The sequence below is a fragment of the Chiroxiphia lanceolata genome, chromosome 6 (genome assembly GCF_009829145.1).
Source record: "Chiroxiphia lanceolata isolate bChiLan1 chromosome 6, bChiLan1.pri, whole genome shotgun sequence".
In the NCBI taxonomy this organism is placed as follows: Eukaryota; Metazoa; Chordata; class Aves; order Passeriformes; family Pipridae; genus Chiroxiphia; species Chiroxiphia lanceolata.
Window position 1 is genome coordinate 36,768,668 of NC_045642.1, and position 23,651 is coordinate 36,792,318.

The 23,651-nt window shown below is 37.7% G+C and overlaps 1 protein-coding gene across 5 annotated transcripts in view; it reads right to left on the bottom strand.

Annotated features, from left to right (window-relative positions):
- Positions 1 to 16,610: 16,610 nt before the first annotated feature.
- The window catches only part of PRKD1 (protein kinase D1), a 121,604-nt gene continuing 114,563 nt past the window's right edge, over positions 16,611 to 23,651 (bottom strand). For all 5 annotated transcript variants that reach the window (XM_032691533.1, XM_032691536.1, XM_032691534.1 and 2 more), the window contains 2 exons: positions 19,480 to 19,565; positions 16,611 to 17,584 (listed from right to left, as the gene is read on the bottom strand). In XM_032691533.1, coding sequence (XP_032547424.1) covers positions 17,366 to 17,584; positions 19,480 to 19,565 — 305 coding nt within the window. In that variant the 3' untranslated portion in view covers positions 16,611 to 17,365. The remainder of the gene's footprint in view (positions 17,585 to 19,479; positions 19,566 to 23,651) is intronic.

Consider the following 23,651-nt stretch of genomic DNA (forward strand, 5'->3'; position numbering starts at 1 on the left):
CCCCTTTCATTTTTATTCTTTCATTTATATATTTCTTTTAATCCTGCAACATGTTCTTCAGTTGTTGGTGAGGTTTCTACAACTACTGTTGAATGACCTAAGCTCGGAAGAGTTAGTAAATAGTAACCACAGGCTGAGGGTAAAGCAAGAAAAGGCTCCATAGTCCAAAAGTAAGATCTGTTTATACCCAGGTGTGTGTGGGGGGGGATGGGGCTGTCTGTGTGTGTGTGTGTGTGTGTAAATAAACACAGTAAGGCATACTTCATTTGTGGAATCCTATTCTTTCACTGAGAGGAAGTAATCAACAAAAAAAGTGTAATTATCAGAAGAGCTTCTCTTTTTTTTCAACTGTATTGTGTATCCGCACCTGAGTGAACCCTTATCTCACCTCATCGAGGATACCTAAGCTGAGTATCAGTTTAACTTCAAAAATACAATCTGTTACTGCAATTAGTTCTACACTAATTCAGAAGTGATGTCTGTCCTGTATATATTTTTACTAATGGAAGTAGTACATCCATACAATTTGTAGAACATAAACAGGTTATGGAGGAGGAAGGTATGCAAACTACTTTAACTTCATGAAACAAAAAGACAATTGCCCTGGGTACAAATTGCTGTTGTATTCTCTATTTTTTCATGACCAATCTCTGTTAAAGAAGCACTCCTTTTTAGCATTCACCTTTGCACTTCAGTATTATAGGAAGCATATTGCCATTAAACAGCAGTGCTGCTAACTCCTTCCACTTCAATAAAAATAAAATGCAAAGAGTTGTTTATTATTTCAGTATAGACTGTGTCATTACTTGATCTATCCACTCTCTCGCTGGTCTATACTGCTTCTACAGGAGAAATCAGTGTTTGTGAAGAAGTTGCACAGTCATTTGTAATTGCTTTACAATACAGTACATGGCAATAAATGTCTCTGAATGAAATTATTGATTCAAAGAGATAATTAAAATGTAGGTCTGTCTGGCCCCACTTCCTGCCAGCTTTATGTAGCTACTATGCCACCAGCATCTTTGTTATGTTTAGACAAAGAAACTCTATGTTGTATTAACAATGAAACTCTATGTTATTTTAACAATACTTAAAACAATTGCTAAAATAAGCGTTTGGTCCAAGCTGGAGAGTTACAATACTCTTCCAATTCTGATAAGGTGTATATAGTCTTACAATGGTTTATCTTCCTAGAAAAGCATTATTTTATTGACTTCAAAAACAGCATAGGCATCATGTAATGCTATATATTCTCTCCAAGAGAGAAAAATTAATTAGAGAGCAAAGGAAGCCAGCATGCTTATCATTTGATCAGGTCATTGACATAAGTGCTTCACACTTTTTTAAAGCCTAAAGCTATCTTGTACACCTGCTCAAAGGTCTCATCAATTTTATTTGAGCAGGGTAGTTCTTTTAAGCTTGTCCAGGGAAAAAGGTGGCAATTGAGATGGGGAGGGAAAAAGAGAGAAAGATGTGTTGCAAGCTCTTTATCTTGATCTCACTGTTTGTTTTTGCACTGATGTATGTAATGAAACAAAGAGGATTTAATCGTGGCAAACAGAGGCCTATTGGCACCCAGAGGGATCTCATTTTCTCTCTTACAAGTCTATTTCGTTTCAGGTTGCAACATCATCTTTTCAGCCTATCCACGAGGCCCAGTTCCTTACCTGGGGCTTAAAGTTGTGAGGCATGAAGCTCTTTTGTTTTGACAGGTGCTCTTTGCTACACATCAGCCTAGCATTGACAGGCTAATACACAGAACAAACTTCAGATATGCTACCTGTAATTGTAACTGTCGCTATCAAAATTCAGTCTGTAGTGAGTTTTATTAGTTTACTTCACTTTTAGTTCTTACGATAAAGTGGTAAAAACAAATTGTGTTGATAGAAGAGGGAGAAAGGTAGTTGTTTATTATACATTGCAGGGATTTCTCCAGTTTCTACAAAAACTCTGGAGTAATGGGAATATCGTAAACTAGTATGCAAGAATCAGATCATAACCTTTGGCAGCATAGTATATCTGCTGCAAGGTGTTTCAAACATAAAGAAAATGTGTAGAGGAAACTTAAAATAGTCTATAATTATATGGCTTTCAAACTTCCAGAATAGAACATCCTTTCTTGCTGACCATCTGCCCTGAGCCTAACATATTATTTACACTTTTGATCCTTAATTGCTGGAGTAGAAGGTCATTGTAGTAACAATAATAAAACCTCTTTAAGAAGGAAAAGTGGACATTCAGGTCTTGAAGTTGTGAAGCAATATCCTTGTCTTGCCTTGCCTTACCTCTCCATGCCTCCCTCCACTTGCCTTGCCTTGCCTTGCCTTGCCTTCCTTTCCCAGGACCCTCCATCACTTATATACTCCTAGGTATACCATAGGTACAATTTGATGACTAAATTCTAAATATCTATTTTCATTTTTCCAATTAAATTAGGTGATGCATATGTTGTTCTCTTGTAGTTTAGAAGGAGCTTTTAGGGCTCCCGTTGTGGGGATAGAAAGCCTGAAGAAGGATATTAGGTATGGACAAAAGGTAGGAAAAAAGAAAAGAGAGAACTCAATGTAGTAAGACAATAGAAATTAAATGCAAGTAACAATGTAGCAAAATCATTGGTAAACAATAATTCAATTAAAATTTGTTTCATTTTTCTAGTGATTTTGATCCAGTTTTAGAAGGATGATTGTCCCAGTGGCTTGACTTTTGTTTTCGATTCTTTTCTTTGTACGCTGAAAAAAACACAAAAAAAATGTGGAATCTTGTAAAAACAAGAAGGCATCACTTCTCTGGAAGCTATTCAGATCTCAGTGTATCTCAGCTGCCTATAAGAGGTCAACAATTCTAGTAACTTGGATTTGATGTCATCAAAGGTTTTTATTTTTCTCACCTCTAATTTTATCGTATTGGTAAACTTTGGAAAAAGTTGACATTTCACTGTCCCACTAAGACACTGACTAGAAAGATATGTATTGTCATCCCCATTTCAAATAATTATGAAAGAGTATGTAATGGAATCATTAAGGTTGGAAAAGACCTCTAAGGTCATCAAGTCCAACCATTAACACTGCCAAGTCCACCAAAACCAAGTCACTAAGGGCCATATCTACATGTTTTTTGAACACTTCCAGGGATAGTAGTTTCACCACTTCCCTGAGCAGCCTATTCCAATGCTTGACTACACTTGATTGAAGAATTTTTTCTGATATTCAATCTGTGTATATACAGGATACCTATCGGATATACAATATATGTTTTTCATAATCTTGTCACTTTTGAATAACTTCCTCACCTACCATGATTAAAGCAATCATAAAAAATCTAAGTAAACTTGAAACCAGAATGAAGCTTCACTTGTCAGAAATCGCAGGTTTTAGACCTCAACTTTTTTTCTTAGAAAAGAAAAAAATTTTTTTTTTTAATCTACCTGAGAAACCTGAGTTTGTTAACCTCTGATGGTTTTTTTGATTGGTTTTTTGGTGTTTTGTTTGTTTGCTTGTTTCCTGGATGGGACTCCTGATTGTTTAAAACAAAATTCTGCATAAACATACATCTGTTTGGATGTAAAATATTTGATCAGTTTTATTTACAGCTTCCAAGACCTGTAGACTCCTACAAGGGAGAAAGAGCCTTTACCAGTACAGTACTTGCCTATGGCTGAAATCTTAGGAGACATTTTAACTTAGTGCTGGCAGGTGCTCATCTCTTCAGAACAGGTTTGCCCTATTTGTTTCAAACAGCTTTTTCAGAGTGCAAAAAAATATTCAATTTGACTTGTCTAGTTATAATTCTGCTTTGAAGGAGTGTTGTATTAATTCCATATTCTAATTGGAAAAATGTAATTAATGTGTGAATCTGTCAATGCATAGTTTCTGGAGTGTAAACATTATAGATAATCATATCAGATTGCAAAATCCACCTTGATTTTAAGTCTAAGATATGTTTCCCTACTTTCACTCTTCAAATTTTATTCTAGGGACTGCAGGCACAAGACCTACAATTATAAGATATAATTGCTTTAAGCAGTGGACTGACTACTTGGTAGCAGACTTTGCCTGAAAATTGCAGCAGGTGGAATGAGAAGCTTGCAGCTGATGAGGCATCCTGCTGAGGGAAGACATAGTCTTTCCCTGCCTTCCTGAAGACAGATCAATTTTCAAGATTTTCACAAATAGGGACAGATAAAGAGAAGGCATTCCATTTAGGATGTTTGTTCTTTTTCCAGGCCTTTATAATGTCCTCCATTTTATTAAGTAAAAACCAATCCCATCTTAAAAAAGAGAGGACAAAACTTCTGCTACAAGGAAAGTTGATTGCATTATGTATTTGGCTTTTTGGCTCTTGAAGAGTTAAATTGTAAACCAGAGAGCTCACTTTTCATAGAGATTCTAGGACTTTAGGTGACAATGGAGTTTGAATTTACTACTGGGATAGGAAGTTGAATGGCAAGGTTCAGTTCTTATGAGGGAATCTAAGAGTAAGCCAAGAGCCATAAGGTTAAAGGGCAGTGCTCAGGCTTCCCATCAGTTCCAGAGACTCCAAACATTCAGGCATTCAGCGGCTGGATTCCCTCATGACATTCAGACGAATGGCCAGTAAGGATGCAGAAATAAAACTGGCCCCGTGAAACTTGCACCCTCCATTCCTTTAAATGGAGGTAATAATCAAAGAATAATTCTACTAAAAGTGATCAGCAAGAAAAATTAAAGAGAAAAACTTACTTCCTCAAGTGTCTTTGAGCATAATTCCCCATGTGTTGAACTGAAAACAGAAATGCAGATAAACCCAGTGCATGCTCTAAGAGCTCCCATTCCATTGTATCTTTTGCCATGACTGTGTTCACTAAGGTATATTTTGCACTAAATATAGCTTTTTAAAGGACATAGTGTACAAGAGCTTTTCAAAGCATTTAGTTTAGAGGGTTTACTGAAGCTCAGAGAACAAGCTTTAGTAAGCTACAACAGTAAGATTAGAAGCTAGGAAAGATGAGAGATGTTGCAGCAATCATTCTACAGTAACAAGACTGATTAATACCATAATGCTTATTAATGACTCCGAGCATCTGGGCAATAGGCACTGTGTGTTGCTTTTGGTTAGGATGAGAAATGTATTCTGAGTTCTGGTTGGTTTCAAAGACCATGCACAATTCTTTATTTCCTTTTTCACTTTAGGTAACAAAAAGATGAGAACATCTTTGCTCACAATTCCATATGCTTATCCAACTGCAGTTCCTTAATTTTTGACAGGAGACTCCACAACCTCTCTGAGCAGTCTCTGTCACTCTCAATGTAGTTTTTCTTCATATTCAGATAGAAGTTCCAGTGCTCTGTCACCCCCAACGTAAAGAAGTTTTTCCTCATATTCAACAGAACTCCCTGTGCTTCAGTTTGTGCCCTTTGTCCCCTGTTCTGTTGCTGGGCACCACTGAAAAGAGTCTGTCCCCATCCTTTTAACACCTGCTTTTAATATACTCCTATGTATTGATAAGTTCTCCTCTTGGCCTTCTCTTCTCCAGGCTGAACAGGCCCAGCTCCCTCAGCCTTTCCTCATGAGAGAGATGCTCCCACCCCTTAATCATCTTCATAGCCCTTCACTGGACTCTCTTGAGGAGCTCCAGGTCTTTTGTGAACTGGGGAGCTCAGAACTGGACACAGTACTCCAGGTGTGGCCTCACCAGGGCTGAGGAGAGGGGTCAAATCACCTCCCTCTCTGTTCTGCTAGAGGAACTAAGGTTTCATATCTAGATCTTACATGGGTATTAGCAAGCTTCAAGAAAATTGTGTGCAATCTTTCTTACAACAGCATTTTCATCATATTTTTTAGTGCAGAGTAATCGACTACACCCTGTATGTTTTTATGGTCTGACTTCTTTTCAATAATACATATACACAGCTCCTGTCCTAACCCCCCCCCAGAAAGTAAAAATTTGAGCCCTGGTTTTCTTCTCTTTAGTCAGGCCTCTAGAAGTTCACCATGAAACCAATGAATAAGTGATAACCTAGGCATTTTAACCATGCCTAGAGGGTTTCTATGCCAGAGCTTGACTGTCTTGCAACAGCTTACTGCAATGCTTGTAAAAATCTATTTTTGACTGTTTCTGGTTGCATTTGCAGAAGACAAAAGATTTATTAATAATATCGTATGCTGTGGCATATGAGAAATACAAGTTTGACAACAGATATTGGTAACAAGGGATTTTTTGTTCACTGGTTTTTTGGTAGGAAGTGATAGGGGAGACATTAAAAAAAAATAAAGAAAGAGAAAAGAAAAAGAAAAAAATCTGTAAACACCAAATCTATATAATGAATCTTTTAAACGAAGGTGTGTGAAATTTAGCTCTCTAGGTGCTGAAACAATACATATAAGACTAGTTACTATGGTTCACAAAGAGCCATCCTGCCATTTAAGTAACTTTCAGCTTCAACAGCTGTTTTGATTCATAATCTGTGCTGTAGCAAGGTTTATTTTAAAATACCAAGCAGGGGACAGGGCATTCAAACATCAATTACTTAACCGAGAGGATTCAAAACCTGAAGTGCTTGAAACTGAAATGAAACACATGGCAAATATTTTGCTTCCTGTCACATAAGGGAATCGATCCTGAAAGCTGTGTGAGTGCAAAGTTCCAGTTTGTCTGCAGTCAACAGGTGAAATTCTGACGTTGTTGTGATCAACCAAAATCTTTCATTCACCTTCCACAAGACCAATTTGAACACAGGGATGTTTTCTGAGCAAGGTAGGGTAAGGTCTCAGAGCCTTTACATTCTTGTCATTTTAAGTTGGGTTCCCTACAGGCTTGTAAATATAAAATCATTTAATGATATTCTTTAGAGACTTTGAAAGAATGACAAAAATGTCATACCTTCAGTCTCTGCGAATTGAATATTTGCAATTGGCTGTTGCAGCTGTGACTAGAGCCAGTCCACATCATTCCTTCTCTGACACTTTGCATTCAAGTCTTCATGTGGCAGTATATATGTAGTTATATATTATATCACTATATCCCTTCAATCCCATTTCCAAATCTATATATCCTTATCAGGGAAGAAAATGTTGGTCAGTAACTATTAGTCTCTTCCTGTGTTTGGTAAGTCCTGATCTGCCAGCCCGAGCAAATAAGACACCAGTGATGCAGCAAGTAGGACCCTTTCACCATGCCTAGGATCACTGACATAAGAGGACTGCCTGGATAAATGATGTGCAGGATTGTGCTCAGACAACACCTGGAATTGCTGAAGCGTTCAGACAAACAGATGGTTGAGAGGAACTTGTATGTGGCACTCAAATTATTTTGTTAATGGTGCCATCTCCTGGTAGCAATTTGCTAAACTCATCTTTGTCCCCACAAATTTCTTACGCTTTCTATTCTAATACCATAGGACTGAAGAGAGGTAAACAAAATACTTTAGATTGCTTTGTATGCTAATGTTGGTTTCATTAGTTAATAAGGAATATTCAAATAGGAAACAAGCTTTTATTAAACAGCAGTGTATTTTAGAACAGAACTTTCAGGATATAGACCCAGTGCTTTTGGAAAAGATTCTATTTTTTTTTCCCACTCAGGTTGCATTCATTTATTTCTTTCCTAAGTATAAAACAATATAAATCCAAGTTAGATGATACTGACAGAGAGCAATGGGTCTGCATACCAGTGCAGGTCCTAAACCACCACTCTTTGGGGAAGCAATCATGCAGTTCAGAGAGGGTTAATAATATTTGACAAATGAACAAAGGAACTGTACACTGGAAGACACTGATAGCACACCTAATTCAGTAAGTCTTCAGATTCTGAATGGGACTAGTAATGTCTGAATGTCATGTTCAGAGCCTTATAAGGACTCACTTTTCAGAAGATCTAGGAAATAAAGTGTTGTTGAACTTGGAATTACTAAGACATCACAGCGGAATAAGGGACATATCCAAGTAATGGATCTAATTCCATAATACTAAGCTGAGCAAAAATGTTTTTCTGAACTTAGCCAATAATTTCTTTCACTGATACAGAAGGATTAGTACCTTTGCATTGTGGCAAAGATACTGTAAACTTATTTTCTCTAGTTCTTTTTCTGTTCTGGTTTTACCACAGACTATGCTGTTACTGTGAAAAAAGATGCTTATTTGACATACATCTCAATGCTTTTTATCAACAGAAAGAACTTGAAACAGGATTGATGGTGGTTTGATCTTCACAAGACTTCTGTAAAGGTCAATAAAATAAAGTTTTGTGAAATGTTTCTATGCTATAAAGTTGAGAATCACACAGTAGCTAACCTAATTTGTAATACAGTTCCTGTAAATGGGTAAATTTCTAAGTGATGATGAATTTGGCTTTTACTGTACTCAGATTTGATACACGAATTTCTCTAAGATGACAGGGTAGCTATCTTTGCAGAAACATACAGTCTCCTGAACGTATGGATAACCTTTACTTACATGGAGGAATGGACGTTCTGTGTAAGGACTTCACTGCTGCAGATTCCAGTTTGATGTAATATTTGTTTTTCTTCACATTTCTCTGCTCAGAAACCAGCACCAAATTTACTCTACCCTGTACCTGAACATTGTTATACCCCAAAGTTTAATCAGCCAAAACCTCTGTCTTTTTGACTGGAGGAAGACAGTCTTGCATTTTAATTTGCCACATATTCGCCCATATGTTTCCATTCTGTTGCCATGTAGCATCTTCTCAATCTTCCCAGCCAAAGAGAAGAGGGAGATGCAAAGATAATCCTGTACCAAACTGGACACTTCAGGACTGCAGCTGGTTCACTCAGACAAGTGTAAATACCTTCTAGCAGAAACGCTTTGCTGGAAGTGGGTCTTATTCAAAAAATACATAAAGGAGCCCAACCATGGCAGTTTTAGGAGCACTCACAGGAGAATCATGCTGGAAGATATTCCAGAAGAAGAGACTATTTCTATTGCCATGTGATGCCTGATGTGCAGACAAGATGAAATGGCAGCAAGGGAAATACAGAAAATGTTGCCACAAGCGGTGTGTGGATTACAACAGAACAATTTGCAAGGGAGTGGAGAACTGAACTGCACACCTACTGGAAAAGGTCAGATTATGTAAGTGGCAGAATTTTTACTTGGAGAACTCCAACAGTAGACAGATGTGAGCTACTAAACTACTCAATACAGTGGAGTATCTAGGTGTTTGTGCAAAAAACTTAGCTGAAGAGAGATTTTCAAAACACATAATTAGGGGGATATTACAATCAAAATGGTGAAAAACAAAGCAAACTAGCAAAATTTTCAATGTATAACAGAGGCCAGATATTGGATAGTTTGAAAGTAAAAGAGTGGTGGGATTGAACAGGAAGAATATCAGAAAGTAAAAAGTAAGCAGTGAAAAGAAGTCTAAGAGCAAAAATCAGCTTATATCAACTTGTAGGTGGTTTAATATCCTACCTTTATTTCTGTATTCCCAAATGCATCTCATTACAGTTTAGCTGTTTTCACATTTAGCTGTTTTCAAACTTGTTTCTCCAACTATGTTTCTATATTTCGGAAAACAATCACTTTGATCTAGAGATAAAAATACTGCATTTACCTTCTGTGGATGGAATTAAATGAGATTAACTTTTACTCTCATGAGTACATTTTTTCTTTGCGCAACTTTTCTAAGGAACTTTCAGAATCTTATTTGTATTCAAATTGTTTAAAGATTTTTTTTTAATGCAAGCTAAGCTTTTACTTCATAGACACTCTTTGCCTAATGTTAATTATCAATTAAAGGGCTAACCATTTCAATGAATTTATTTGATTTATGTATCTTACTATTGTCTTATTGATTAATGCTTTTGAACTGAAAGTGGGACAATCAGCAACCTCTCTATGCATCATTATTTTATAATTTAGCTGGAAGTGGCTGTCTGTTAGTCACTTGACAGCACTGCTTTGTGAACTCTGCTGACTGGAAGCTGCCAGAAGTACTATATTGATTCCTAGCTGTTGACATCTGCTTCTATATTTAAAAATAAGTTATTTCTTTGTTATGCAAATGGCAGGCAGAGGGGAACATTATTATTCTGAAACACAAACTAATTAGCAGCTGTGGAAACTCCAAAACATTCTGACATCAGACAGGAGGAGACTTAGTACCTACCTTATCACGAATTATTATGTTTTCGCATTAAAAATACCACAGTAGGCTGGCATATCACATACTCCCTGTGTGCCTAAGGCTTTGTAAAAACAGAGCGATCACTGATAACTATTGAGAAAAGCCTCGGGCCTTACGATGCCTCCGAGCTGACGAGCTCCCCGCGGCGGTACCACGGGTGGCCGGTAGGTGGCAAGGCACGCGAGCGGGACCCCGGGGGATGGAACGCGAAACCCGCGTCGCCCGAGAGCGATGTCCCGAGGGATTTCACCAATTCCATTTTTCTCTAAGGATGACGCCTTAGTGAATATTACAGTGTAAAAACATAAAGCCTGCACTGAGCTGGAAATAAGGAGTTGTTAATAAGCATTTACGACAAAAAAAAAAAAAAAAAAGTCCAAAAGTATGGAAAGATATTGGGAAGTGAGTGAAATCACACAACCTCTTATTTTACAATTATCATGCAAATCAGACAACACAAGGTAATGGTTACTGGATGGCTCAGAAAATTGGCAATGCCCTGGCATTTTTGTCTTTGATCGCTGGTTTGAGTTCAATCTAGAATGGTAATATTACCCACTTGGCGCAAAAGAGATTGCTTTGGTGGTTTCAAGCAAATTCATGATTGTTCACATCATTAAATAATCAAATCACTTGGCAAAGTGATTTGAAAGGGAGGAAAGGCTTTTTCTGAACAGTAAACCTGGGCTATTTATGAGGATTTAGTTGAAGTGATATTATTGTCTGGATGTAGTCATACTTGTATATCCATTTCTGTATAAGTAGGGATTTAACCACTATAGCGATAAGATACTTTTGTACTCATATAAATATGACTACTCTAGAAGCTGTGCCAATATAATTTTACTGATAAATGCCCTAGCTTAGTCAAAAAAAAGAGTACAAATATTGAGAGAGGATTAGAGTAATAAATTAATAATTTCATCACCCTTAAGGCTATGAATACATGAATAGGCCTGCTCAAAACAAATTAGACAGAGTATGTCGACCATGATTTTAAATATTTGTGATAGGAGAGTTAATAAGCATGAAAAATACTGCAGTATTTATAATACTAGTCTGGCATCCTCTGCAGTACCTAGCCTTCCCACTCAGTTGTCTCCTTCCTGGAGTCGTGGAGTTCTTATCTTCATACGCTGTTGGTTCGGTGCAAGATTTGGTAGGCAATCTTCTTCCTTCTGTCCAAAAGCTGCCTGAGCCTCCTTTCAGGTAAAAGCATCTAGACTGCAGTAGATCTGAAAACAGCTGAGGTCTGTGACATGCAAAAGGCAAGGGCAAAGGGCCCAGGGGCTTTTAAAGGAAGGGCAGGGAGTGTTCCCTGCCCTAGGCACTGGAGCCTTAGCCACAAGGTGCTTCTGGGGACAGGTAAAGTCAATTTTGGCTGGAAGGTTGGGAAAAAAGAAGCAGAAGAAATTACGTTTCCAGTATAGTCACTGACACCTCTCTCCTTTTGATCAAAAGAGTAAATTATACCATGCAACCATGCTTTTTTTTTTCATACAGCACTGTGAAGGATTTAAGTGCTATCACCTATCAGTGACAGACACACTCTTTGTGTGAGCATTCTTTATTACACTGAGTTCCACATTTTGTACAGGGATAGGAGATACACAGGTGCAGTTTAATCTAACATACTGTGAAACTGTACTCTACTTTGTCACAATACTTTGTTAGCAAGGGGCTAAGAGAAATTTGTGCTAAATAAGCTTGAAAACCCATGGGTCTGCCATGACTAACTAAACATACAATGCCATGATCAAGTGGTGAGGTTAGAAACCTCAGCAGTCCTTAACTACTAACTGAAGACCTTAAATCCTATTTCAGAAGAAATCAGGAAGCCCGAGACACCTAGAAACCCTCAGGGATTTATGCTTGCAAGCATAATTCACTTTGAGAAATGCAGTTAAGCACTCTGACCCATAATTTCTGGCAAACCCAGTTACAGTAGTGGAATGCCCTCACCCTCTCTCCTGCCCCTTTTCCAGATATCAGAGCTGGCAGAACGGAGCATCACAGCTCTAATTCACAATTGGACAAATTAACTTAAACATTAAGATAAAATTTGTGCTTAGATGCTTCTGAGTGTAAATTAGAAAAGTTGAAATATTCTATTTTCCCTCTGTTACGAGGCCAGTAGCCATCAGCTGAAAGCGGAGAGAGTAACATCCTAAACTGCTGCAGCTGTTTACTTGGTAAATGTGAACCAGGCCTCTCAAGTCAATTTGCATTTTCTTTGGTAATAATATGTTGGTAAAGTTTCCATGTATTAAATTCAGTGACCTAACTGCTCAAATAACTCATGTTTTTATATGCCTAAGTCAAGGGAGGAACCAGAACGAAGGAATTGCTTTTCAAAGCATAGTTATTAGGAATCTCTGAAAAATCAGTCCCCACTAAAAGTGTCAGAGGTCATTACCAGTAAGTCACTATACATTTTGGAAGTCATATTGGAAACTATTTAAGTTACATGTCAAACTATGTCAAATGTATCATAGTTTTATATTGAAAAATAGTTTGTCTTGATAAAAATACTTCAACAGAATCTGCCTATTTTTATCAAACTTTGGCAGCATACACATGCTTACAAATTTCGACATTTGCCTTAAAGGCACATTTCATCCTGCCTGTTTTCTTTGTAGCTCCCCTGGTTGGCACCCTGCCTGGCAGACTTCTGCAGCATGAGGCCTCAGGTTCTCCAGGCTCACAGCACAGGCAGATTCCCTTAATTTAGGACCTCAGTGCTTGGATGCCCAAGCAAAACATTTAATTTCATGGAGCCTTTCAAAAGAGCAAGTTTTCAGTCTGAAACTGAATTAGACTTTTATTAAATTCTTATTTGTGAACAACTGATGTTCAAGTTTGCAGATGTGCTTAGTAAGGCAGCAAAATAGTTTATGCTTCTTATAATGTGTGCTCCCCATTCTTCACCAAAACAATGATTCAGCAAGAAGCACAAACAAATATTAGCCCACCCAGTAGACTCCGATTTCAGCATTCACTTGCTCCAGTTGATAGGAACAAGAGAAGAAAAAGCAAGTTGAAACTCTGCATCCCATTCAGGTGTCAAATTTGTCACCACTGAAAAGTGCCTGATCTACCAAGACAGTTCCTCTGTTTCACACTCGATTTGGTTGAGCTCTTTCCCATCTGGTATATGCATATGAAACCCCAGGAATATGAGATTTTTGGTTCAGATGCCATAGGTCTCGCGAGGCAGAAGATGACCAGTGCAGTATGCAATGGGCTTCCTTTGTTGAATAAATTATGGTCTATTTTTCTAGGGGAAAAAAAATAGTTTCTCTGTGAAAGTGGTAAGTTTGAGGTCCTGAATGATTATAGGTACCGGGGCTCTGGAGTATCTGCATGAAGCAGAGCGTTTCCAGGATGTCAGTATTTTAGTAGACCTAGCTGAATAATACTGCATCATAATTCATAATTACTCAACTCTGATTTTTCTCCCTATGTCTTACGGACTGAAGTATTGTATGGGGGTTAAACTGCCTAGTGATTTAATCATAAAATTTCTGTACCTTTTTTTTTTCTTTTCCTTTCTCCCTGATTTCACAGGATGCCAACTATCTGATCCTATTAATCCAGCAAGGCTTTAGGGGTTTTCTCAGCTTGCTAGCATTTTCCATGTCACTTCTATGACCTCATTGTCCAGAATAAATTCAGCTGTGCAGAAGAGGAGTTGATTTATTAAAAAAAAATGTAAATTAAATAACCTGCTTTGTTTAACCTCTCAAACAAAAAAAAAGACCATTATTAACACAAAACTCAGATGGTTATTGCCTTGGCACGAAGGCAGGATTTACAGTTTTCTAACTCCTGGACAGGTGAGACTCTAGGAAGGCTTTTCAGGAGTGAGGTGTAGAGAGCTAAGAAAAGGAAGGAGGAGAAGGCAGAACAAACACCCAACTACTTTTGAAGAGATCCTGCTGAGAACAAGGAGATATTATGTAGTACCTGAGACAATCGGAGAAAAGGCATACTGACAGGAGTTCCCTTCCACCCATGTGAAGGTGTGGATGTTTGAATGGATGGATGGTCCTGCGTGGCTGAGCAGCTGCACAACAGTTGAGCTGTACAAACTGCACAAGTGCATGCTTTTTGCTCATCTTATTAATTTAGTTAAACTGCCTGGATAAGACCCTGGATAAACAAAGTGCATCTGAATGACTAAAGATGACAGAAGTGAAAATAGCAACATAAATCAAAAGTTCTGGCTTCCAAGTGTGAGTTGGGTACTTCTCTGTACTCCACAGCTAAGTTTTGACAAAATAAACCCATCCACAGATGTATGATTATCTGTACACGCATGCTTGATACGTCAAGGATATGGCATAGCACAGCAGAAAAGGAAATACCATTAACAGATCCTCAGGTCAATACTTACATGCAGCATAACCACTGCTGGTTTTGCTTCCATGATGCATGTGCAGGAACTGTTGACCTAATGTAAAATGGTAAAGGCCATGAAAACATTACTATAGAGTAGCCTACCATTCCTTTTTCCTGAGCAAAGCAAGCAAGGACAACTCAGTCCCACATTTGCTTCAGTACACCTTGATGCTGATGAATCTTAAAGAGCAAATTTCTGTTTAGGCTTTGAGTTAGGAATCAGTGAATTCATCCGTCTGGCTGAAATGCAAACAGTTCAGATTTCACAGTGCAACATTTTTGAACAGAAGCAGGGAAAATTTTAATTTATTATATTGGGTAATGGCAGATTCTTTTTTGAAAAGCAATGAATATTTACGCAACAAGTTCCTTAAAGTGATGAAGCAAGCTTCAGTGCTCAAAAAAACCCCAAAACAGGCACGGAGAGGAGAAAAAGGTATAATATGCCCCTAGTAATTAAACAAGAGTTCCTTGGAAATCATCAGATTTCCAAACTAGTCACAAAGTTTCTCAAGGTAGTAATCTATTTATACTTTTGTCTCTGTTCTGTTGGCAAACAGTTTATCGAAAGTGCTCCACGAGATTAAATAAGTTTATTAAGTCTGTGCTTAGCAAACCCATGCACATGTTAACTGTTGTCATGGCAGAAATTACCAGATGTTAGGGTTTATTATAAGTACTCAATGTTCTTCCTTCACTAAAACTTGCACTGTTTTTATTTTTGTCATCCAGTTTCTTAGAGATGCTCTTGCAAGTTGCAGTGGTTTGCTTTCTCTTTTATCTCTTGACTACTGTCCATGTTTGAGAACAGAGTGACAGTATGCTATTTGATATTTTTGAAAATTATCTGTTGTTGAAAATTACCTTTGCTCACGAGTTGGTACACTAATTGTAAATGAAACCAAGCCACTAATAAAAACCTGACTTATCTAAATTGATCAGTATGAAAGCAGAGCTCTTAATCTCTGTTACTGGTTAATACAGAGGAATGAGACAACAAAATTAAGGCACTTTTGTGAAGTCCTGGCTCCTCACAAACAGTCATGATATCAGCATCCTGACTGAAAATATAGATATGGCAGAAAATACAGCATAGCAGAATAGTCAACACATTTGAACTCGTCTAACAAGAACTGCTTCAGACATGTCACAAGCCAGTGTCATCAGAGAGCTTCCTTCAGGGTAAAACTGAATTGGAAAAGGATTTCTTTTTTTTTGTTAGTGGGAGTAGGGGAAGAAGGTGGGTAGGAGGGAGAACAGATTTATAAATCATTTTTCACAATACTTTTTAATTTTCTAATTTTATTTTTTTTTAATAAAGGTGCCTTTTCTTCATTTCTTCTACAGTACACACAAGCTGTCCAGCAGGGGTGCAAAACACTAAGAAAAATTCTTCTGGTTTTAGTCATGTTATGTATCTGGCAAAAATTTCCCCTGGACAAAGCTCTTCTTCAACAAAAGAATGGATTTATCGACCAAAGAGCTCGTGATTGTAACATAAAGCTGAGATTTGATCAGTGGAGGTTTATCATATGTGGTTCTTATCATCACATACTTCTGCCTCTCATCCAATGTATCTTTACATTTTTAACCTCAGTCTTCAATATCTGTATATCAACTGTTTTTTCAGACAAAGACTGTGGCATAGAATAATTTTCAGCTTTTCACTTTTTACTATCTGGCACGTGTTTTACAGTGCAGACTGAACTTTTCTAACTGTTAAAGCTAAATGGCTTACCATTGGAACACTACTTGTTAGAAACGGCAATAATTATCTTTCAAGTTTTCAGGGGAAGAAAAGCAAGAAAGGTCTGCAGTGTCTTGCCAGTTCAGAGGAAGTGAGTGAAAAAGCAGAAGTAGCACACTTTTTTAAAAACTAAACTCCCATTAATGCATCCTCAACTTCCCCACTTCCTAAGTATGTTTCAAAACTGATTGAACTTACAAAATGTTTTATAGAAAGAAGAGTTTAGCCAGCAGATTTTCCTACCTACCTCCACATGGTCTTCTTAATGACGAACTAATTTATTTTTCCTACTTCTGATGCCATTCCAGGGATATTTTAAACAGAAAGTTTCATCAATGAACCTATTTTAACAAGACTTTTATTGAAAACATACACAAAGTCAACATATTATTTAGCTTCTGAATGTACATATTAGAGAATATCCATATTAGAGTATTTTAAGAAAAGGGGAAATACAACCAACAAGCTGCAGTTTACATTACTAAGGCATTAAGGCTTAAGAGCAAGGTATACTGTGTGTATGTGTATCTGCATCTATATACACAAACACATACACAGGTTATCTATCTGTTTTGAAACTGTACAGTTCTGTGCAAATCACTACTGTTTGCCTTTTCTATTCTTAGGACACTAAATAAAGCTTTTATCCAAATGGTAGAAGTTGTTCACAGAACACCAGTTATAATCTACTCTTCAAGAGTTTGCTTACAATTACAATACTAACGATGCACAACAAAACCCCCAGATCTTCATGGGAAAGTTCTCTCTTACCAAAATGAGGCTCAAGTAAGAAAAATACTAGTTTGCAAAGGCACCGTGGAGACAGGTTTTAATACATTAAATACAACATGAATCATTCACAATAACAAGTTTAGTGTTTCTGGGAACTTTTGTAAATACAACACAGTTGGTCACACAAAAATGTTTCTGTTGATTTGTCTTGGCAACTCAGATATATCAACAGTGTAACAGCATAACAGCTTTGTTCCCATCTGACAGAAAATAATGGCAGTTCTGCAAGGCAAACGTTAAACCTGACCGTATGTATTTATTAATTCCACAGTGTTTTGACAGATTATAGGGGATGCAACTTAAAGGATGCTGACACGCTCACTGAGGGCTTTCATTTCTGTTTCTTCTAGCTTGGTGTTTTCATTATGGTTAGCACTTGGACTGATAAGGTGTGCTGGATACTGCAATCCATGTTCTCCTGAATACTGTTCCCATCGGGAGTCATCACTTTCATGGGTAATGTAACGTTCTCCCATTTTACATTCCAGTTCCCTTAAATCTAACCAGGTTTGGTAGTCCTGAAATAGAATAACACTATTAGTTTTAGATTTCCTTAAATAAATTACATTCCCTTCTGCTATAAATAGTATACAGAGTGCTATTAACTCAGCTATCTAAGGGTGGTAAAGCAATTCCTCACTCTAGTCACAAGATGAATAAGGAAGAAGAAACATATTTAAATCATACATGTACATGCTAGTGATCTGTATCAGATAGTCAAGACAGCTCCTCCATCTCAGTATAATGATGCAGAACATAAATTCAGCTTAGGCTAGAAAAAAACTCTTTTTCCAAATTTGGGCAATTACTGGTGTGTTCCAAGAAACTTATACAGCTAAACGTCAACATACTTTGGAATTCCATGTTGACAGTCAATGGTAAGGTCGGAAGCCTAGCTTGAGTCTCATGCTGTTTAGACCATCATGCACTGCAGCATCTGATCTGTCTAAAGTATATAACAAGTTCAATAATTTCTTTTCTTATTCCCAGCCAAAGCATCATGAAGCTGTAGTAACAGAGCCAATCCTAGCCCCATGCAGACTAACCTCTCCTCACGATCCTGTATTCAGTTTTCTTTTTATTCTGCCATCTTATCCCTATCTAAGACACAACCCTGACCACCTCGCCAAAACTCTACAAAGCCCAAACACTGTAAATGCATAAAGGCCTTCATCTTTATTATCTCACATCATTTGGCCCATTTCTTACACAGCCATCCTCTCAGAGAACATCTCTAAGTCTCACTGCCCTGTACCACTCTTATCTTTCCTTAGCCCGCAAAGTAGGGCTCTTCCAGAAAGAGGATTCATCCCATCCGTGGTGCTAGAGCTGCTGCGTACTGCCTCATCTTGTTCGCCTTCACTCATTATTGCACAAGCAATGAGGTGAAGGACCCTGTCCTGCCCTGTGAGACAGCCAGCATCCTTGCTACAGATCATAGTGCAGACCACCTCCGGTACCCAAAGACTCAGGCAAATGCATTATGCAATGATTGCCAGAGAGAAGAGCAGTCTTGGAGGAAAAGACTAGAAAGTGACAGGAAATCTGGGCGGGAGAAAGTAAGCCCAGGATAAATGTCCCTGGGGAAGGTGGGGTGCAAGGTGGGAGATTACAACCCTTTTCCTCCTATACCAGCAGGTCACCATCTACTTTGAGAAACAGTAGCAGCTATAAGGTACTGGAGTAGGATTTAGTTTTCTGGTTTGATAAAGATTCCTTTGAAATTGTGCATTAAACACATGCCTGCACCACAATTACTTTCGTAGATGCAAACATGGGAGACCTGATGAGCTGGTGTACCAGTCTGGCCTCAGCCTGTCCTCATCCGCAGGGAGCAACCCAATGCCCTGGCTCCTCACTGAGTGTCTTAGGCCTTGAACTTGCAGTGATTTGGCTGCTGCCAGGATAAAACAATTACCAAACAGTGAGCATAAGACAGAGGCTGCTAGCATCTCAAAAGTGCCTTGCATCTCAGTTTTTAGTTGAAGAATTCAATTGAAGGTGGTTAATATATTTTCCTGGAAAGCATACAACCCTCACTAGTTCTTCTGATGACTGTGAAGTGAAAGCTTGTTGATTAGTTTTAATAAGAAGTGAATCAGGGTAAACTCCAGGCAATGATGTAAGTCAAATGACTACTTTTTATACACATAATTTTCTCAGTGGACAAATATGATAAAATATTTTTGTAGTATATTTTGGAAGCATGAAACATTTTAGTATTGGAATCTAATACTTTAGAAATTAATGAGAAACTATAGGCAAATTGGTGAAGGAGCATGAGGTTCTCAGGATTTGAAAACATTTTCAGGTCTGCAGATTTTCTTAGATTCTACTGTGCTTAAAGATGAAGATATCTTATACGCTTAGAGTATGAATGCATAAGTAAAAAACATGGAATTTGTACAAATACCTGTAACCACGGGTGACTTAATGTTTTGTCCACGCTGTAGCGCTTTCTCATTTTCACTTGCAGCAAATTATTTATGAGATCAATAGCTAAAAAGAAATAACAATCGAAAATGTTAGTTTAAATATATTTGTTTCAAATAGGACATGCAAAGAGAGAGCTATACGGACATCATAGTTGTAAAAAGAGGGCAGTTAGTTTTTACTTCAGCTTTTTACAAATGCGGTCAGTGCTGAAGTCCCTGAAGGTACCCATGCAACCTTTCCTAATGGGATTACAACTGTTTTACTGAACAGTTGCTTGACGATAACTCTTACTCAGTTCCTGCTCAAGTGAAAAAAATTTCATGTAAGTGCGGACTATAGTATTCAGGTACCACACACACACATATATATATATGTATATATTTCCTTAAGACTGTCAGTTGCACTTTTAGCTGACAGCTGCACCTTCCCAGTCACTGAATGGAGAAATCAAGCTTTGTAAGTCACCAAGTCTTGCAATACTTTCCTTTTGAACTAAGCATTGCTTCTACCTGTTAGTGAGCAGTCTGCTGTTTAGAAAAGTGAGAGAGCTTCTTTTACAAATTTCATATTTTCTGATGTTTTGGAGTCAATGATTCACAGAGGTTCACAGAATCACAGAATAGTTTAGGTTGGAAGGGTCCTTAAAGCTAGATCCTCTACCATGGGCAAGGACACCTTCAATCAGATCAAGTTGCTCAAAGACCCGTCCAACTTGATCTTGAACACTTCCATGGATGGGTCATCCACAACTTCTCTGAGCAACCTGTTCCACTGTATCACCACCCTCACAGTCAATAATTTCTTCCTAATATCCAATCTAAACCTACCCTTTAGGTACTGGAAGGTGCTATAAGGTCTCCCTGGAGACTTCTCTTCTCTGAGCTGAACAATGACAACTCTCCTACCCTGTAGGCATGTGTGTTGTGATGCCTGAAGGCATGAGGCCCATGAGCCAATGACCAGTGCATGAAACTGCACTGAGTGACCCCTTTGGAAAAATCTCTGGAATGAGATTGCTGAGCTTTGAATGCAATTATAAAAAACATCACAAATTAAAAAAAAATGATGGTAGCATGAAAGTGTGAAATGTTCACCATTGTTTTAGGGAAAAGTTACTGTTATTACAGAATAACTGACTAGCCACAAGGAACAACAATATACCTGCAGATTTTCCATTTCATCACATTATCCCTTGGTTTGTCCAAAGTGTGCTGGTTTACATCTTTATTTCTCTGTTTATATCACGGGGACAGGGAAAGATGGTCTTGAAAGTAACACAAAAACATGGTGTCACTGAGGGGCATTGGGTCTGAAGCATGTCAGATGGATACTGCTGCCAGCTGGGTACTGAATGAGATGAATAATCATCCTGTCCATTTTAAGAGTACGAGATGGGACAGAATTCTTTAAACCGATACATCTCCGAGGTTTGTACAGCAATACAGAAAAGCTTTTCTTTTTTTACAGAGCCTTCCTCTCCCCAGACTCAGTTTGCCAAGCAGGGCTATATGCATGCTTCTGCCATGGGGCAGAACACAACAAAAACAATGTCCAGGAAAATGGGAATGTACATGGTAGCCTATCTGGATGTATGCAGTAAGTTTGACAGACAAACCTATTCTTAGCAACAGCAGCCTATCACTAAAGTAGCCCTGAGTTCTGGTGATGAATACTGTATTGCAAATCAAAGCAATTGTGGGAACGAGATAAAAAAATCTCAGGACTTCTGACAAAGAAAGCACTGCCAGAGGCTCTGCCCTATTCTTTTCCTGGAACAGATGGTCTTAATTTTACTTTTCTGTTGTTTTGCATTAAGTACAGTTAATGTTAAATTCTCTAACTCATGTTTATTTTGTTCCCTCTCAAAGTGCCCATGAAGTGGACGTGGGATGAGAAAGTCAGAGGACAGCCAATACGATCATTACTGATAAATGATATCACTCTGAAAACTCATTTGTTTTCCAAAATAGTGAGGTTAATCTTTTTCCTCTTTATTGGTAATAGAAGTTGTCACCTTCCAAGATATGGGGAAGAGACTGGAAAGCCAGTCATATGCCATGGTTTAATTACAGAGTGACTTCTGATAATATCTGGGAAAAAGTAGTGGCCATTGTTTTCTCTGATGCTTGGAATAGGAGAACATAGTCCCTACCCACTGCAGTAAATCTGTATATCAGCAAACATCAGCATCTTCTGGAACACTGTCAACTTAGCTCAAATTCAGCAGAATTACAATAAGACTTCAGGCTGTCTTTTGATACATAGGCCAGTGTTGAATGTGAATTCAATGGAGTTACCATTTCCTTACTATCTTCAGTGATATTTCAGTATATATGATCTTCAGAGATCATTTTTCATCATTTACTATGAATCTCAGTTTGGAAAATAGGTCAAGACCCTGATGAAAGGGTTGATTGTCCTGGTAACTGCTGAGATATAAGTGCATGCATCCCTACATGTGCCTCTGTAACTTCTAAGCACCTACTGACAACAGTTTACAAATAATCTGCTTATTTCACCACTGAAACATTGCTGTTTCTGTAACCAGTTTTGCTGTTTGTGTTTAGTTCTTTATCTAGGGTTCTTTCTGCCAAGAAAGTTTTGCACATGACTTGCCTCTTCATAAATAAGCAGAAATGCAACATGACCACTGCGAAGACTTAGGGCTTAAGCTATCTGATACAATTTAATTTGCTTTAATGCTCAAAGTTTTAAAACTTAGGTGAAAAAGGAAATCAAACATGAGTTTCAACAGCAAAGAGACTTTGCTACTTTTTACCAGGAAATCACACCATCCAAGAAATGCCACTTCTCATGCACAAGAGTTCTGTCTGAGTATCAGAAGTCAAGAGGCAAGTGATATATACCAGCAAGGCAACAAAAGAACAGTGCTATGTAAAGTAAAGAACAAGCTGGGAAGTTCAATACTGACACTATGAGTGCTGAAATTAAAATACTTAAAGGACATGTGGAAAGTTCCTGGTTATTCTCACTGTTTCAGCTTTCAAAAAACCCATCCTGTTCTCACAGTGTCTGGATAGCCACTAACTTACAAAGTTTAGTCTGGTTTCAGTTCATGTAAGATATACGAACAGTAAGATTCATGTTGACACAATTTCTGAATTTAAAAAAAATCATATAATTGTTTGATGATTAAGTTTTGAGTTATACTGATTAAAAACACTGAAGATAAAAATTTGGAAGGTATTAGCATTTATTTTAGACATACAACTTCAGTATGATTCAGGGGACTATACTGGGGCATCAACTGTTACAAAATTAAATATTCTGTCTGGGAAAAAAAAGCCATTTTCAGGAGACAGTAGCAACTACATCGTATTTTAAAGTAAATTTTATTCATTTTCACTAGAGACTGGGGTTCTTTTTAAATCAGGTTTTAAAGTAATCTTTTCAGATATTTTAGGAGCTTTATAAAATTTTACGGTTGTTCTCCGTAAAGTCAATAATTAAATAAATGCAGAGCATTATGAAAGACCACCTATGGTCTGCACATCATCTTTAAGCATGCAAGAGGTTATCACCAAGGAGGTAACCTGAATGAAAGTTCTGAGAGGACTTTTTTCTAATACTTTTATGGGTTCCTGTTTACATTCTATAATTTAAGAATACTGTAAGCAGCCAGATAAGGGCTTGTCAAGTTCCAGGAGCTGGAAACTTTGTTAAAGGGAATAATCTAGCCAACTACTCCAGTAGAATGAGTACTGGTCATTTAGATAGGTACTCATTCAGCAAAATCCCCTTTGGGGGATTCAAATGCAACTTTAGAAAGCTCTATATACCCTTGATTCTAGGAAAGATGGTTCTTTAGTTTTATTTTACTGGAAAGAGTTAGGAGATTCATGACTCTTATCTGCTTATGCAAGTTTATTAATATGGCAAATAATTAACTCCAGTAAAGACAAAGTCACAATTTCACTCTAAGTATCAAATTAACACAGTAATTGCTTTTCATAGGAATGACTGCTTTAACTCAATTAGGGTTTGATCCGCACATAAACACAAAAGTTTACAAAATATCTGAAAACCCTATTATGAATATATTATTCATTTAGTCCTTCCCTGCAGACTTTAGCTTTTTACATAACTTATAAACAGGAAATCACCTTAAGAATATATAAAAAAGCAGTC